Raw genomic sequence first — 18,101 nt, 5'->3', positions numbered from 1 at the left:
CTTGAGCTATGTTTCACCATCTTATCTCTCTACTAAGAACACGATGCTTCTGCACCACCTTAAGTTCATCGGTAGTTCATAAGATGGTAATGAATTGGAAGCTGATTTTTTTGTCACCCAATTTGTATGACCATAAAATCAAAGAGAGGTGTAAGACCACAAAACCTTGATAGAGAGTCGGTGTCCGCTTGAAGGTCAAGATTTTATCAATTGATCAACAATCAATTTTAAAAACCAAAGTCAAAGATACAAGTCCCAACCGATCATGATTAAGATTAAAAGGCCTTGTATCATTCTCTTGGGCTTTCAAAATAAAACCATGGGTTTTTTTTCTATTAATAACAGAATGATTTTTTGGTATTAATTTTATCTCTATCAAGCTTTAAGTAATATATCATGTATTCCAACATTCAGTGCTATCACTAACCCTGCATTATATTTTATTGTAAAAGGCTTCTTTGTCCTTACAAGGAAAAAAAAAAAAAAAAACTAACCAAGTTAGTTACCCAGTCCGAGTAAAGTGAACTGCGAGATCTAACCATCAGTGAATCAATCACTCGAAGTGGTGTGAAAAGTGAACGAGAGAATGAGTTTCACATGGAAACCAGTTCCCAGTTCTGTTCATTGGACTGATCCGAATACAGTATGAATTATGTGATTGAAACGTGAAAGTCAGAAAACTGGTGCCCATCCATGAAAAAGTTACAGAAACAAAAAAAAATTATGAATGTACCTACGGTACCTATGGCCACGATTTCCTCTAGTAGCAGTGGCACAATTGTTAGTTACCACGACCCAAGACAGATGATGCAGCAAATCCATGCTTCAAGACTGATGGTGTTCATCCCATTTGTCTCTGTGAGATCCATGCTTCAAGACTGATGTGTTCATCCGATTTGTCTCTGGAGATCTCACAGAAACTCTTTATTCTTCAGACAGCGCCTGCAGGCTCTTCTCAAAATTGGCATAAAATTGAACAGCCTCCACACCTGTATTGTAAGTCTTGAATTGTCGTTGCCAACATAAAATTGTTAGCTAATTCAAACAAAACAAACATTTCACATGCATAAGAATAATGCTGGACGAACATGTTGTCAGAACAAGTTCATAGTGCCAACATTTGACAGTATTGATGCCTTGGTATAAGCTATAATAGCAGGTGCATTTACAGGGTCATGCAAAATTACAAGGATAAGTCAGTTGCCAGAATATAAATCAGTTCGTACCATATTTTTGAATAATCAACAGGGAATGAGATACTCAAAAGCATAAACACAATACATGCTTCTGTTGCTGACCTTACTGCTGAGCCAACCACTCCAAAAATTTCTTCCTTTCCTCTGGGACCTTCTTGCAGAAGGCTACCTTCTTATCAACAGTGTCAAGGAGAAGAACTGCTCGGTTACTGAGATCACTGTCCAAGTCCGGAACCTCCATTAGAGCCTCATACCAACTGTCAACCTCTCTTCGATTGCCCACCAGATCCCTAATAGCATTAGAGATTTCTGAAATAGCAGATAAAATTGCTGCATCTCTGTCTCCATGAGACCTGGTTCGGTGCCTCCGTTGAGGAGCTGGTGCCTGACCCCGCTGTTTGCTCTCACTGCTAGTTCCATCATGAGCACTTGCCTCTGGCCCTGTATCATGGCCTGAAGTCTCCATAAAACAAGCCAGCTCAAGCCGTTCATCACCAGGCTCAGGGAAATCCTGTGCCTCTGTATCAAGTATTTCTTTAGCTTCATCTAGTACTCTTGATCCAGCTGTAATGCTGGAGCTTCTTGAACTGATGTTCTTTCCAACTACGATTTGGAGAAGTTCATAGTTACGACATCCATGGTGCCTAAAAGTGTAGGCATCCTTGTGTCTCTACAAGAACCAATTAGAAGTACTTGGTGAACATAATTTGTTAAACAGAAGAATATACATGATTATCCCAACCAAACAGAGTACGTACTGTTATGTAATCTTTCCAAGCATTTTCTTCCACCTCCAGCTTCTTTGATGAAGGATCCCAAGAAAATCCATCAGTAGCCAGCAATGCATTGACCCTCTGGTAAACCTTCCTCCATGTTTTTTGTCGGTTGACGACATTTTCTTTTGTTTTGACAGTGCCTGTTCTCTCTGTAAATTCTTTTAGAACTCTGGTCCATATTCCCCTCCTCCACTGCCCATCAGCCATCTTATTGCCCTTCTGGGCCTCCTCAGCCAGTAGTTCAAGAATGACATCATCTTCATAGCTAGACCAGGTTTCATAGGGACCCTTGGCCCTCTTGCTACTAGGATCATCTTCTTCTATCACTTTCCTTTTTCCTTTCTCGACCTTTGGTACTACAGCCAGCATACCAGAATCCCTGAACAAATCAAGAACAGGGAAAAAAGAATCGCACAATTATCAACCGCTAAGAATAGAGTATTGATTACCTTATATATCCAGTTAGTGAACAGTAATAATCCTATCATATAGTCATGCTTATCAACCTTTTTCTGTTCATAGCTACAGGGAACATCATATTGTTTTAAACTGTATGAGATTAAGCTAGCCAGCATGGATGTACAATTCTCATAAATTTCAATCCAGTGCAGACAATTACAAATTTGACAGTGCCTCATGTAAGAAACAGTGATGTTACGTATATCATTTGGAATGCCTATTAAATTGATCTAGCTCTTCAATATTGAATCACTTATAAAAACAAATAACGAAAGACTCTGAATGAACTGAAAGTATGGTGTTTTCAAGTATTCCTAACTAATTAGGTTTACCAACTAGGAGAGCTTATCAATAAAATCAAGAAACAGGGTAGGAAAATTTTTACAAGTTCATTAAAAACAATAACAATAACAACAACATTATTATCCTGTACCAGCAAGGCCCTTAACAATGCAGGTTTAAGGCCAATGAAAAAAATAAAGGCCTGAGCTAATATTAGGTCATTTAAAATGCTGAGATGTTAGAAAACCTTTAATTGGTAAGCGTTATCAGTGAGTTCATAATGCATTTAAAATTCTATGAATTCAAGAATGGAGCAACTCCAATGGGATAATTTGTGTTAACTGCAAGAAACAAAATTCTTCTGTGCTTGGTTTTTACACTTGAGGAATTCAGAATTCTCATCTTATGCAATTATGTTAAAATATTTTTATTTTTTAAAACGTGAAGCTTATATTAACCAAAAAAAATTGAAATAGAAAAAAAGATAATTTGATAATATAAACAGTACGCATCAACAAATAACACAACATCTTATGAACCATTACAATGTTTTATGGATTATGTGAGCCATTACAGTATTTTACATAAAATCCTTATGTTCTGGTACAATCTATGAAACTATAATAACTTTAGATTTGAAACTTATGTTATCTAATCTGATCTACTAAAAAGAATTATTATTGTAATCACTAATAACAATCTACCTCACAAAGTATATAATGTTTTTTGAAAGGCAACTTTTTTAGTAGTGATTATGATAATGAGTGCTTTTGATCTCTCTTTAACGCAATAAAATTGACAGTGATGATAATATCTATGACAACATATAATACATTGTACATGACAATTGATCATCTATGTTGTAGACACTCAGATGATATTGGAGCATAATAAAAGTGTACTAATTAATACTAGAACTCATAAAAACTCATGAAATAACATTAGAGCCCCTAAGAATTATAATTTGTCATTTTCACTAACTCACACTGCTTTTTTTTTTTGTGAGAACAATAAGAAAGAGATTTAAAAGCCCAAACAAGAGCATAAAGAAAATGATCAGGTACAAACATTGAGGGTACAAAGCCTAAGAGTACAAGAAAAGCAACTATGAAAAGGGACAAATCATAAGGATTCAATATAGGAACAAGATGAAACTAAGCTAAAATCCAACCATAAAGGGAGAGAGCTGCTAATAGTGAGATGCTGGAGAGAAGCTCCTTCCCTCACAAGTGATTCTACTACACTGTTCGCACATCTAGGTATGTACTACCACGTAATAGTTAAGGATCGACCAATATTCTCGATCTCATCAAAATACACCAAAAATCCTCCGGGGGCAGCTTTCCTCACTGAGACCCTAGAGATGACAACAGCTGAGTCCTCCACTAGAGGAGAACCTCTCAGAGAAGTTGTGGAAGAGAGCCTACAACTCCACCACAAAGGACTCACATGATCTAAAATTGTGGAAGAGAGCCGACAACTCCACCACAAAGGACTCACATGATCTAAAAGGAGCAAAGAAGACTACAAGAATTCTCCCAGACGAGTCCCGAATAACACCCCTGCCACCCCCTGGTCCTGGGGTACCTCTGGAGCTACTATCAAAGTTTAAGTTTCAACCATCCTTCATGAGGGGGAAGCCAAGTAACAAGGTCTTCAATCTTGTGAGAAGTGGAATTGATGATTATCTTTTAGTTCCTTTGAATAACAGTACCAGGGAGGTGGGAGGTTTTGTGATGCTTGCTTAACCAAAACAAAATACAATGGACTATTTTTTCAATGATTTCTCCTAATGCCCGCAGCTTGTATTCACAGATACTGCACTATTTCCAGATGTTCCAAGTGATTGCATCAGTTGTTATTTTCAAGAAAGTTTTTCCAGTCTTCTGAGAAAGAAAGCAGTGAAAATTAGTGTGAAGAAGTGCTATGAAATTGCTAGAAGAAGGATTACCAAGCAAATGAAGATAATGTTATGAGCTAACTAATAGGATATAGCAAAGTGAAAACAAGAAGATACAAACTCATCAAAGAAGACCATGTCATTGGACAGGTATATAATTCTCATTAGTAGAATTTAAATATATCAATATGCCTTTAGGTATAAGTAAAAGTACTGCATCCTCTGCAGACTGACATGAAGGAAATGAACATATAACATTTCCTCAAATCATCTTAGGTACCCATGGAAAATGTGAGGCTCACATTCTCAATGCAGATACCCTCTAAACGAGTTTTTTTCAAGTTATAGTTTAAGGATGTTCCAGGCATATAAAAGACAGTTCAGAAGTCAGAGGAAGGGAAAAAGAAGAAGTTACAGACACATTTAACATAAAAAGAGCATTTATAGATTTTATTAACCTGAAGTGAAGAAAATGTCACACAATGTATTATTACCTTTAATTGATGAAATCTCAGCGTCGGTTTAAGCCTCTTCTTGTTTGTTCCCCCTTTTCTAGGGAAATGGGAGCCTTGCGGACACTTGAACAGATGAATGATTCTCAAGAGCTGCTGCCGCTGCAAATGTATTGTAATCTATTTATGCAACAAAGAAATGCTGTTTTATTCGCTACAACCGTCAGCGGCCATACGAGTACATAGGCAAAATTGGCAACTACATACGTCCACTTCTTCTGTTGGTTTATGTCTTGGCATGATAAGCATTATCATAATGCAATGTTTTGAAGTACATGCCTATGGATGATCAGATATCTTGAAGAACGGAAGTACGCCAGCGTACAGAGCACGCACTCGTACAAAAGAAACAAAATATCGAAGGAAAAACCTGGAAACACATCAGAACATTACCTAATTATTGACTTCCAGCGAAGGCACCGAGACGTATCCAAAGCAAATTCAGCGTAATCCTTCAATATTGACAGTCAAGCACCAAACAACCAGATTGCTGAGTGACAAAAAGTTTTGTTTGTGGGCAACATGGCTACCACGGAGCAGAGACTGCGACCGGGAACGGATGAGATGAAAATCAAAATGCAAGCGGACGAGAAAGAAGTCTGCTCGACATAACGGAAATCTGACCAGCAGAAACCGTACCGACCACCGGAAGCAACGGCAGCAGTTTCCGGTGAGAAGGGTGCGAAGGCCTCCGTCCCCAAGAGATTTCCCAGCTTTCCGCCCTAATCCGGGAATTAGTTTCCGCCTAGACAACTTGGGAAAGCTGTTCCGCTGGACTTCTCTGTCCCCAGAATTGAACTGCAAAATCAGATTTCTTTCTCAGAAGTGGTTTCTCGTTTCTCTGTTTCCGGTATTTTCCTCGCAAAATTCTGATTTCTCAGGAATTAGCCAGTACTAGGGTTTCAACCTCAGGACTCTTAACCCGATCAGTCTGCACCGTCACTTGGGAGAGCTTGGTCTGCGCTTGATAAATTTGCTAGAAAACGTATATCTGCATGGCACTAACAAGGTTGGGATCAGTACAAACTCATAGGAATCGGGATCTGCTGAAACCAAATTCAAGAGAAACGTTGAAACCAAATTCAAGTGGACCTGTCCTCGTCAATGGGACATTCTCTCACGTGAAAGTCTTGTTTACGTAAAAGGTTGAGACCGGTTGGGAATTGGTCCCATGCTTCTTTACTTGTTAAACTCTATTTGGTAGTCATCGTATTCAAACGACTCCCGCGTATCTTCTCCCGAGCACTTCTGATTGTTAATCCCAGCATTTCCAATTTTTATGTGACATCGATGAAAGTGCAGGAACGGGGTTCAATGGTGCAAGATGGACAAACCAAGGACTATAGGCTAACACGTTTTTGAGTTACTACTACACCCTTTGAACCCAACACGTAAGGGACATGCAATTCTTGGTGAGCGTTGGTTCAATTTGTCAGCTTTGCTCGCTAAACAACTATTTGTACGAGTCCTTCCAAGTGCTTGCCCAGTCGTGATCTACAAAAAAGTAAAAAAAAAACAGACGAGAACTTGATGCGGATTCTAGGAAGTGAAAGAAACGATCCTTCTCTGTACAGGAGCACAAAAATTTGTCGACTTGCAGCAAAAATATGTTATGTTTCCAGCATTGTAAAATCAGTAACAACACAGATTGACAAGATATACCATACTAAGAACAAAGTTTTTTCTTGAACAGGATAGCGGCGAGTGTTCACAATTCAAGGTTGAAACTTAAATCATACTGCTGAGCCCACTTGGTAGGAAAAGCACAAAACTCAGGCACAGACTACTTTGTAGCTTGGGCGATTATAGTGCTGATTGAACTAGCCTGCTCTTTTGCAGCCTCCACCAATGAATCCTGCAGGAACCGTTTGCGCTCCAGTGGTCAAAATAAGATATAAAGGTAAATACTCAACCATGTGAGCAACTCTGTGACTCAATGTTTTATTTGTTGGTCCACTATTACCCTATAGATTGGAAATTGTCACTGGTTTTTATATGCGGTTAGCAATAGATTCACAGGGACGGAAGATAAAGAATTTGGTACCAGCCTAATACAGTTGAGAGAAAGGTTTAGAGGAGAAGAAAACAATATATAATTCAACAAACACACCTGGGCAGCTATTAGTCGTGCAACCGTTTTCTTGCTCGACTCTTGAAGTTCACCAGCAATAAGAAGCTCATCAAGTACATAGTAGGCCTAGTAATGAAGCAAATCATCTGCATTAAGAAAATTTGGAAAAGAATATGGAAATGAACTGCTCTGGGGAGAAATTGATATGAAAGCAGAGTTACCTTGTGAAAATTGAAAATTAGGTCCAACTCACAAACCTGAAAAGAAACTAGAAGAATAAGATAGTCATCTCTGAAAGTAAAATGATTACATATTTTATTCAATAAGAATCCAACATATGATTGGCCGTCAGTTGACTCACACTCCCAAAATAGCGGTCTAGTATCTCAACAAAATGGTGAATTATTTCAAGGATTTCCAGTTCATTATCATCTGGATCAACGCACATGCAGAAGTAGAGGCTGGCATACCTGCATTCAAGTGTCAGAGCAGAATGTCAGTTCCTTATCTGTAAGGAATCTGTATATAATTTCTTTCAAATGAACTTTTCTCTCATTCTCCATAACTCAGTCTCTCATGCACAATAGCCTTTACTTTTCTCAACAATATGGATGAATAGTGATGAAAACTTATAACCAAAAAAATCTTCAAATTAAATTTCACTAATGATAAGTATTAGAACCTTTTATATACAACTTTGTATCCTCTCCATTCAACAAAATTGCACAACTTTGGACCACGGGTGAGAATAACACCACTCAACTCCCGGATTACCTACACAAAGTCCATAAAGGAAATAAAAAAGTAGAAATATAGTAAGTAGCTAATCTTTATATAATCATGCACTCGTTGTTCACAACCAACCATTACAAACCAACAGAAGACAAACTTGCAAAACAGAATAAAAGCTTATGAAATCTGTATCATTCGATCTCTAGTACTTTGCAATGATGACAAGTCACACATAAGATTGAAGTTTAAATAGAGAAAGGAAATCTAGAGGTCTATCAAAAGTAATCGTTACTGCATGAGAACCAGAAGAAATCGTCTTAGTTATCCAAAAGCAGCTCAGGTTGTAATTCTGAGCCATCATTCTAATAGTTGCACTCTTAATGATCACTTCTCATCTACTCTTGGAGTTAGCATAATCGTAAATAAACATAGAAATGTTTCAGGCAAATACCTTAACATCTATAAAAAAAAGTTCAATTTTGTGCTAACCATAATTTGTTTATATCAATAATTTAGAAAAAGTACTTACATCATTTGAGTAACCATAGAGAATTCAATTTTTAGACAAATTAAGACATTACAATTGCAGGGATAGAACAAACACCAAAAGAAAGACATGAGAACTTGAGTTGGAGCTATCACCTTGGTTCTTTCCTTCTGTGCGTAGGGAGAATACCATTTTGTTAGCCGCACCTTTCCTTGGCGACTAATAAGAAGTACAAAATGAATCTAGAGAAAGAAGACAAACGTCGCAAGTCATCACATGTTGTCTTAAAGTGGCAATATCAAACTGAAGTTTTACTAAAAACACAGACAGATGGAAAGTTAATTCTAAAGAACTCTTAAAGAGTTTTGAAGATGTTCCTTAAAATACTAGATCATGGGCATTTTGGTCACTTCATCATCTCACATGGGTCCCATCTTGTTACAGCAAGCTAGAATACCTGTCATGATTCTATGTTTCAAGTTACACTATTTTGATATGCATTCATAGAGTTATGAGACTTTTTGTACTAGGGGTAAAATTGTCTTTTGTGTAAAAAACAACTTAAGTGAAATATTTAAGGGGAAAGCTCTAACCCCAGCACAGCCTTCAAGCTGCTTCCCTCTAATTCTCTCTCTTCTCTTCTATTCTTCCCAATTTTACAGTTCTACATGATATCAAAGCGATAAAATATGTTTCTGGGAGGTTCTTCTATAGATTTCTTGGATTCTCTTCATCGTTTCTCATCCCTAAGGGCTTCAACCAAATTTTTTTTTTAACCAATTTCTTTACTGGCAGGGTAAAAAACAGTTTTTTCTCTTCTTTTTCCTGCCATAGCCAATTTGACTGATGATCTCTACTACCAATTGAGTATTATCATGCTTTACTGTGCACATAAGGGTTCTAAATTGGAATTTCCTCCCATTGATACCTGAGTCATCATTATTGTGCCTACATCATCCTTGCAAGTTTGCGTCAGCACTGTAATTGGTGTTTTTGGTTGATGTTTATGAAGTTTGATAGCTATTCTGCTTGCTGAAATTGGAGTTTGTTTATTGTGGTGTGACTGTGACCTAGTTTTTTGGACTGTAGGGCCCACTTGACTGGCATTTAGGGAATTTGTGGATATTGAAGTTTCAAGTTTACAGAATCCTCTTGAATATATTGAAGTATACCTACAAGTACTCATTGGCTGAATCTGTTAAGCATATTGCTGTAATTAAGCCCTATGAGAACTCAGAGAGTAAAGATTATCACTCTATTCAGATCACTTCCATTAAATTGAATGGTTCCAATGATGTGAATTGGTCTCGTTTTGTTCTCATGTTTCTAAAGGCAAAAAGGAAGGCCAAATATATTAGGGATGATCCTCTTAATCCCACAACTGAAGATTGGAAGGCTGAAGACAATCAAGATATGACTTTGTTGGTCAACAACATGGAGTCCTGTTTTAGTGATCAGATATTGAGTTGGGGACTGCAAAGGAGATGTGGAATACATTGGCATCAATTCTCTTAGAAAAGCAATTTGTCAAGGATAGATGAGTTGTATGTCAGATACTTTAATATGAAGAGGAGTGATAGATTAGTCATTGATTATTTCACAAAAATAAGGGGACTCTTACAGAAAATCAGCATTACATCCCTTTACTACGAATACATATGATATTCTTAAGAAGAAAAATCAGATTCAAGTAGCAAGATTTTTAAATAGTCTTGGATCTGAATATAATGCTATACGGGCGTAGCTACTAATAAATGATGATTTAACTACTTTAGAACAAGCCTTTAACCGAGTTATTAGGGCAGAAGGGGCAGTAGCAAGTAAAAGTGAAAGAGATACAAGATCTTCTGATGCAACTGTTTTCAATCTCAATTCATCATGTTGATTTATGGAAAAGAGAAATACTTCATTGACTTATTATAATCAAAGTACATGAACCTCTATTTACAATTAAACTACCCTAAATCCTAATTACACCCAAACTCTAACACTTAAAGATAAGTCCTAGAATAATAAAATAACTCAATATAAATAGAAGATTACCATGACTAAAATAACTTTAAACTGAAACTCTTATGTGGGTCCATATCTTATGGGCTTCGGCCCATCTTCCAACATTCTTAGATATGTAGGTCTTCCTTGGTCGTGTGGGTTTAGGCCCATCTTCTATGGATCCATATCTTATAGACTTGGGCCCATCTTCTAACAATCTTAGATATATGGGCCTTCCTTGGTCGTGTGGGTTTGAGCCCATCTTCCAACACTCCCCCTCAAGCTGGGGATGAGAGAACATCATGAACTCCTAGCTTGCTGCAAATGATGTATAGGATCTTCTTGTATAAAATGGCAATCCTCCATATCTTCCATCACTCCCCCTCACGCTGGTGGCTCTTCCATGAGGCCCAGTTGGCATAAGATAAGTGAGACTAAAATCACTCCAAGCCGTATGACATTGCTCCATACTCCAGTAGGGCACACTCATATCTTCTGTAGATAGTGGGTCTATACACAATGCTCAAAAGTGTAATAAAACTCTTCCATCAGTGTGTCCCTCCACAGGACAACGACTCTCAAGTCGTAGGAGTAATAAATGCCAATTAAGGGGGGTATAACATAGATGTGGTAATAAGCTCTTCCATCACGGTGTCCCAACCCGGGCACCGACTCTCACAAGTAGAAATTAACGGGTAACATAGATGCAGTAATAAGCTCCTCTGTCACGGTGCCCCAACCCGGGCACCGACTCTCACAAGTAGAAATGCATGAGAAGTGGGTAATGCCTGTCATTCACAAGACGGCGATAAAAGACCCACAAGTATATATATAAAAAAATCTCAATGGACTTAAAACACCCATATGTATACGTGATGGACTTAAATTCCCAACCGAAGCAACACTCAAAAGGTTACAATAAAGGTTGGCCCAAAGACATGTGTGAGAGTCAAATAAAGGATGGTATGAGAAAGGATATTGAGGCCACCACTTCTTCAATACTAATGTCTCATCCAAAGAGACACAATAGCAGCAGCTGAAATAGGTCTGGGCCCATATAACATGAACCAAAATAATAAACCTTGTAAAATGACCCATGAAATAATCCGATGCAATATGTTGACTAAGGAATGTGTTGCGTATACCTCAGAATAATAATCTAGTAGGAGAAATAGAACCAAATCGCGCCGAGTCAAATAGTAGACCAATATAGCCAAGTTGTGGCAGAAATATGTATAAAACTTGGGTCTTGGACACATATATCGAGGCAAAAAATAAGTGGACCATGTCTGAGTTGACCCGGATCAGGTTGACTTGGTCCGAGTTGGTCCAAACTGTTGGATTAACCTGAGCGGACAGAATGAGTTTGGTGGGTCATTGGTTTGCTGGGTTGACCCGACAAGGCCTGGTATGGGATGGCAAAACCAATGCTGGATTAAATAAGTTTCCTAAGTTAGCGTTGGAAGATGGGCCCAAGCCCACATGACCAAGGAAGGCCCACATATCTAAGAGTGTTGGAAGATGGGCCCAATCCCATAAGATATGGACCCACAAAAAATGACTTCCTTCTTCTTCTTGTAGAAACATGAAGTAGTGACTAAGACTAGACAAGGATCACATCCACCCAAATGACAAACCTGCTCACAATGGTGTCGACCACATTCAAGAACCTTATTGCAAGGGAGACCACAAGATGGCACACTAGTTCTATCAAAGCACCTTTGTGTGATGGTCTTTTTTTCCCACAGGGGCATGACCTAGGTTGAGCAAAGACCTTACAAGGTGAGCACGGCCCCAGGTGACACTGCAAGACGCACATATGAGAACATCGATAGTCATCAACGGTATCCCCACCTAGTGAAGCCTGCTCGAGAGGCTTCCCACAAGGTTCACCGCAAGAGTGGGGGGTCAGGTACAAATTTGAAGGTGGGTCTGACCGTTTTCCACAGAAACAAGTGTATTTTATATCTCTGGAAGCCACAAGTTGTACAGATTGACAACCAGGGCATCGCCAATTCAGTCCCTAATCCTTCTCAACAGAGAGATCAATTGATGTCGGCGCCTGTGCCCACTTCTTGATGCAATGGAGATGGAAGATCGAGAAACAGTTGAAACACAACCAGATTGCCGCAGACCGGCGGACCATATCCTAACAAATCATGCACTCGACCGTGCCTTTCGCCAGTTTCTCCTGAATTTCTTGAGCGAGTAAGGGGACGCTTGATCCCACCGACTCGGAATTCTCAGCCACGTCTTTATTAACTGAACGAACCACATAAGTATGATGGGCTGAATTTGATCGATGACGATTGGTATTAGGAATCGGTTCTCTTCTGTTCCTGCTTACACCTGTATTAACCAACGTTGCCACCACCATTGAGCCTCTAGGCACCCACGTTCTAGTTTGCCTAGCAACTCTATTGGTAGATTGAGGTCCTTCCCTCCATTCATGTCGAACTTGGGAGCTCTCGGAGGTTGGTCTCATGTTCAAAGCTTCTTACCCAAAAAGCAGTGAAGGAAAGAAAGAATTTTTTTTTTCAAATACTGGCCTTTGATTCCTTTAAACAGGAAAACCAATTCAGGGCTGAAGCCCAAGGCTGTGAAAGCAGTTGTAGAAGTCATGGTAAAGATTCCTCTACTCGAGGTTGTGATCATAATGATAAAGGTAATAGGAAGTGTATCCACTATGGCCGAACAAACCACTTCTCTGATAAATGTTGGGAGAAGTTCGGTTACCACCTTGGGCAAATTCCACTCTGACAGGTAGGGACATGACTTCTTATTCTGGCCTTTAGAAGGAGATTCCTTCTCAATACTATCGTCAAAATACTTTGGCTGATGGGTCTACCTCCTCAATTCAGAGGGAGGTTATTGTATATACTACACCTTAGATATTTTTTAGTTCAGTTCTCTTTGTTCCAAACTTTCCTATCAATCTGTTATTTGTGAGTCATATAACTACGTTTTTAAATCATTTGTAACTTTTTCTCCCATTTCTTGTGTTTTTTCAGGACTTGTAGACGAAGAAGACGATTCGTTCCGAACATGAGAAGGGTCGGCTCTATTTGTTAGAAGATGTATCTACTCCGAAGGTTGTGGCACTTACAACTAAAGACTCTCCATTTCTCTGGCACTTGCGTTTGGGACATCCATCACCAACTAAACTCCTTCAATCATTTCCATCTTTGCCAACTGATATTTCCTTTGATTGTGAGTCATATCAATTGGAAAAGCATAATCAGACTAGCTTTCCCATTAGTTCTAGTCGTAGTTCTCAAATCTTTGAACTAATACATTCAAACATATAGAATTCATGTAGAGTTCCTAGTCTATTTGGTTTTAAATACTTTGCTACCTTTATAGATGATTTCAGCAGAGTCACTTGGGTGTATCTCCTACAAGATAAATCCGAAATCTTTTAATGTATTTGGGATTTTTTTCAATGAAATAAAGAATCAATTTGGCACTTGTACTCATATTTTTTGTACTAATAATGGAGTTGAGTTTCTTAATCACAAATTTGCATCATTCTAGTTTTACATGGTATTACTCATCAAACTTCATGCATCTATTTTCCCCAACAAAATGGAGTTATCAAACACAAAAACAGACATCTTTTTGAAGTTACCCGTACTTTACTGTGTCACGTGAATGTTCCTAAATCTTTTGGGGGAATACAATGTTAACATTGTGCTTCTTGATCAATCGTTTGCCATCTTCTGTTTTGTGTGGACAAGTTCCTATGCAAGTTTTAAAACTGCAATGTTAATTGTTTGATAATTGTTCCTTGTGTCTTCAGGTCTACGTGTTTTATTCATTTATTTAGTAACTTTGTAGATAAATTGTCCCCTCACGCATTTAAGTGTTTTTTTTTTTGGGTATCTTTTTTTGACTGAATATTTTTTTAGGTATTCACATCATCATAAGGGTATAAGTGTTATAATTCTATTAAATGAAAGACGTATGTATCCTCTGATGTTACATTGTGAAATAAGGTAATAATGAGGGAAGAGAGAGTGAGGAAGAAAAGGATAAGAGAGAAAAGAAGAGGGAGACTACTGCACGAGAGCACAAAGAGCTTTTGTTAGGGTTCTAAATCGACCCCTAACTCACTTATATGGCATAAGTGAGAACAGTACAAAGACAAATATACCCTCATACACCTAATCCCTTATTACTCCTACAATACACCTCCAAATTACATGAAACTCGAACTACATAAACACTCAAGCATGTTGAACAAGATAAGACTATATTTAGATGTATACTATATTTAACATACAGTTTTTGAAAATACTCCTACTCTACACCTTCTACTGAGTCTCAGACATCATCTGGTACTCCTATGGATAATCCAACGTTGATTGTTGCTATAAATGCACCAGCTATAGGTCCCTCACCACCACTTCAGGTGTACACTCAGTTGCTTTGGTGCCTACTAACGTTCCAACTCATGAGTCCCGCAACTCAGGACCAGTTGTCTTCCTCTTTGCATACAGGTCCAGTTCCTTCTGATATGTACTTACCTATTAGTCTTCAAAAAGGTAAAAAACCTTGTACTCATCCCATATAACAATATATTTCTCTTGATTTTATGGCCCCATCTTATAGATCCTTTACTATGTCATTATCTATGTCCACCATACCTTGTTCAGTATAGGATGCTATGGCTTCACCTGAGTGGCAACAAGCAATGGATGAGGAAATGGGTGCCTTGGTGTCTAAGGGGACGTGGAGTCTTTGTGATCTACCTATAGGGACAACTATTGTAGGATGTCTGGGTATACACAATTAAGTACAAAGTTGAAGGGACTATTGATTAGTAAAAGGCCAGATTAATGGCCAAGGGCCATACATAGATATTTGGCATTGATGTTTTTGAAACTTTTTCAATAGTTGTTAGATTCACCTCGGTTTGTATTTTGGTTTCTGTAGCACTTAACAAAGGATGACCACTATTTCAATTGGATGTAAAAAACATGTTTCTATATATTGACTTAAAGGAAGAGGTATATATGGAGCAATCTCCTGGTATGTTGCTCAAGAGAAGACAAGAAAAATGTGTCGATTAAAAAGAAAGTTATTTATGGACTTAAACAAAGTCCTAGAGTGTAGTTTGAAAGTTCAGTACTATAGTGATAAAAATTGGTTTCTAAAGAAGTCATCGTGATCATTTTATATTCTTGCTGAAGAGGAAAATTGATATTATTATTTTGGTGGTATATGGGAATGATATTGTTTTACTTTAGAAGTGATCTTGAAGGAATCGAGCAGGTAAAAATGTATTTGACTTTACACTTTCAAACAAAGGATTTGGGACCATTGATATTTTATTGGCATTGAAGTGACTTGAAGTAAAAAAGGGGTTGTTCTCTCTCAGAGAAAATACATTATAGATATGCTGCAAGAATATGATTTCTTAGATGCAAATCCAATGGACTCTCCCATGGAAGTTAACACTAGTCTTAATGACTTTCATAGTCCTGTACTCAAAGACAGGACAGAATAGACACCTCGTGAGAAATTGATTTATGCTATAATCGCTAGGCCCGATATATCATTTGCAATGATACACAATAGAAGTTGCTCAAAGGTATTTGAAGGGTGCTCCTGGAAAAGGTTTACTATATAGTCGAAATGAGAAAATGGATGTGTTGGGTTATTCTAATACAGATTATGGTTGATATAAGATGGATAGGAGGTCCACCACTAGTTACTATTATTTTGTTGGGGGAATCTCGGTGAGTTTGGAAGAGTAAGCAACAAATTGTAGTGGTTAGATCAAGCGCCCAGGCTGAGTATAGGGCGATGACTCACACAGTTAGTGAGCTTATGTGGGTGAAGTTGGTCCTTGTTGAGTTTGGATTTTTTCTTCTAGATCCCATGGTTATGAAATATGACAATCAGGCTGTCATGTTTATAGCAAGTAACTTAGTATTCCACGAGAGGACAAAATACATAGAGATTGACTATCATTTCATTAGAGATGTTGTCATTCAAGGGAAGGTGGAGTGTTGAAATACTAGTTTAGGGGTATTTTGGTCATTTCATCATCTCGCATGGGTCCTATCTTGTTAAACAAGCTAGAATAGGTGTCATGGTTCTATGTTTCAAGTTACACTCGTTTCTGATATGTATCATAGAGTTATGAGACTTTTTATACTAAGGGTTTGTGTAAAAAACAACTTAAACTGAAATACTAAAGGGGAGAGCTCGAATTTTTTGAGCTCTAACCCCAACGCAGCCTTCAAGCTGCTCTCTCATCTCTCCTCCCCTCTATTTCTCTCCCTTCTCCTCTTCTTTCCTTCCCAATTTTACAGTTGTACAATATTCATGACTTCATCCGGATATAGCATCAGCAGATACAGAAAATGCAAGGGAGTTCTTATGGCTTAAATATAGAACAACTTGGTAGAGTATCTGCTGCAAGAAGAAAAGAAATCAAAACAAATGAGCACTAAAGAGACGTGACCCAACTTTAGGAGGGTATCAAACAAGTTTTTGGGAAAAAGAGAAAAAATAAAAGAAAAGTTATCTCTTTTCTTTTTTTCATAGTCCTCAGAATTAGTGAGAAATCTATGGAAGTCATGAAGATGGCTACAGAGTCAGAAATTGAACTTCAAAATTTGCAGCAGCTTTATATAGTATAAAATTTCAAAGCACATAGGAATTTGAGTGCAGACTAGTAGTTGGGTTTTCATTTCTTCAAGAATCACATTTGTCCCAACCGACTAAATAAATAACAAATAGATGTAAAAAAATTCCACTGTATAGATAGACGGCTTATCATTGAGCACTTCATTTTCTTCTTTTTAAACGCAGAACGCAAATAGAGCATTGAGAACTTAAAACTATGAAATAAAAAAACAAACAAACATTTCTCAAAGATAAGAACAGTAACCAAAACGGTATATCGTTCTGATAAGCGGAACATTTTTTCAGAACATCGACTGAATAAACGTATAAGCACTTTCATGAAATTACCAGCTAAGAATGAAGAATAAGATCTGATTGAAAGTTCTCATCAAATCAAATCGAGAGGAACTATTTCACACCATCAAACGTCAAGAAAGACGGATAGAAAAACGGATCGCAACAAGACTCCAAATCGAACACTTAGCCGCAATTGTCAGATAGAAGGAACATAGGCTCCAAATCGAACACTAATTTGCTGCACATGTCAGATGTAAGGAACACAGGGTTCAAATCGAACACAACGATGCTACAATCGTCTCATATAAGGAACATTTACGATTCAAAAATATTCGGAATTTGTGATCCAGTCCAAATCTGAAATTTTCGGTTCCGACAAATGTAACCCAGACTCTACGATTAGCCTGTAACTCCTAATGACATAGATGAACAGATCTCCTCTCAGAATATGAAATAACAGAAAAACCAAAAAAAAGCTTACCATGGTTATCTTGGCGAGATGGAAGAACTCAACAAGCCACAAAAATGCCTCTCTATCCTATGATCCTGCTGTCAGCTCTGGACTTCATAGCTCGTGTCGTTGGAAGCTTCGTATTTCTTCATAAATGTCCGCGGGTTTTTCCGCGTGGCTTTTCCTTTTGGACATGACATGAAGTCTCTAATTTGAAAATGTCAAAAATACCCCTAAAAGTAACAGCGGTTGCTGCCTCTGGAAATCAAAATCTCAGAAATTCTATTTTCCCTCCTTTTAGTCTGTCAAA

The 18,101-nt window shown here is 38.0% G+C and overlaps 2 protein-coding genes across 5 annotated transcripts; both read right to left on the bottom strand.

The window, feature by feature from the left end:
• Nucleotides 1–564: 564 nt before the first annotated feature.
• On the bottom strand, nt 565–6,139 carry LOC137956120 (uncharacterized protein At2g29880-like). 4 transcript variants are annotated; one of them, XM_068803466.1, is made up of 5 exons: nt 5,519–6,139; nt 5,108–5,343; nt 1,955–2,351; nt 1,299–1,866; nt 565–1,002 (listed from the first exon to the last, which is right to left on the bottom strand). In XM_068803466.1, the coding sequence occupies exons 3-4, from the start codon at nt 2,339–2,341 to the stop codon at nt 1,300–1,302; spliced, it is 954 nt and encodes a 317-aa protein (XP_068659567.1). In that variant the 5' UTR covers nt 2,342–2,351; nt 5,108–5,343; nt 5,519–6,139; the 3' UTR covers nt 565–1,002; nt 1,299. The 4 variants fall into 4 exon arrangements, with proteins under 4 accessions (XP_068659567.1, XP_068659566.1, XP_068659568.1 ...); XM_068803465.1 differs by having other exon boundaries at nt 5,108–5,245; XM_068803467.1 differs by having other exon boundaries at nt 5,108–5,227.
• A 580-nt stretch (nt 6,140–6,719) lies between these two features.
• LOC137956121 (AP-1 complex subunit sigma-2-like) lies at nt 6,720–17,958 on the bottom strand. Its single transcript, XM_068803469.1, has 7 exons — nt 17,822–17,958; nt 8,571–8,657; nt 7,879–7,970; nt 7,558–7,666; nt 7,418–7,453; nt 7,236–7,322; nt 6,720–6,980 (listed from the first exon to the last, which is right to left on the bottom strand). Exons 1-7 carry the CDS (start codon nt 17,822–17,824, stop codon nt 6,909–6,911), a joined length of 486 nt encoding a protein of 161 aa, XP_068659570.1. The 5' UTR covers nt 17,825–17,958; the 3' UTR covers nt 6,720–6,908.
• Between the last annotated feature and the right edge of the window lie 143 nt (nt 17,959–18,101).

The sequence above is a fragment of the Aristolochia californica genome, unplaced genomic scaffold (assembly GCF_029961685.1).
Source record: "Aristolochia californica isolate CCGP_79_NKW_82.1479 unplaced genomic scaffold, dmAriCali1.0.hap1 SCAF_2, whole genome shotgun sequence".
NCBI lineage: Eukaryota > Viridiplantae > Streptophyta > Magnoliopsida > Piperales > Aristolochiaceae > Aristolochia > Aristolochia californica.
This window is presented reverse-complemented; position numbering and strand designations above follow the sequence as displayed.

Excerpts from the sequence above, each read along its gene's own strand:
- LOC137956120 (XM_068803468.1), bottom strand. The coding sequence starts at position 2,341 with ATGCTGGCTGTAGTACCAAAGGTCGAGAAAGGAAAAAGGAAAGTGATA. Across the intron at positions 1,867-1,954 it reads CTTGGAAAGATTACATAACA|AGACACAAGGATGCCTACAC; the intron begins GTACGTACTCTG and ends TGGTTCTTGTAG.
- LOC137956121 (XM_068803469.1), bottom strand. Across the intron at positions 7,454-7,557 it reads TAGACCGCTATTTTGGGAGT|GTTTGTGAGTTGGACCTAAT; the intron begins GTGAGTCAACTG and ends GTTTCTTTTCAG. Across the intron at positions 6,981-7,235 it reads CACGACTAATAGCTGCCCAG|GATTCATTGGTGGAGGCTGC; the intron begins GTGTGTTTGTTG and ends CGGTTCCTGCAG.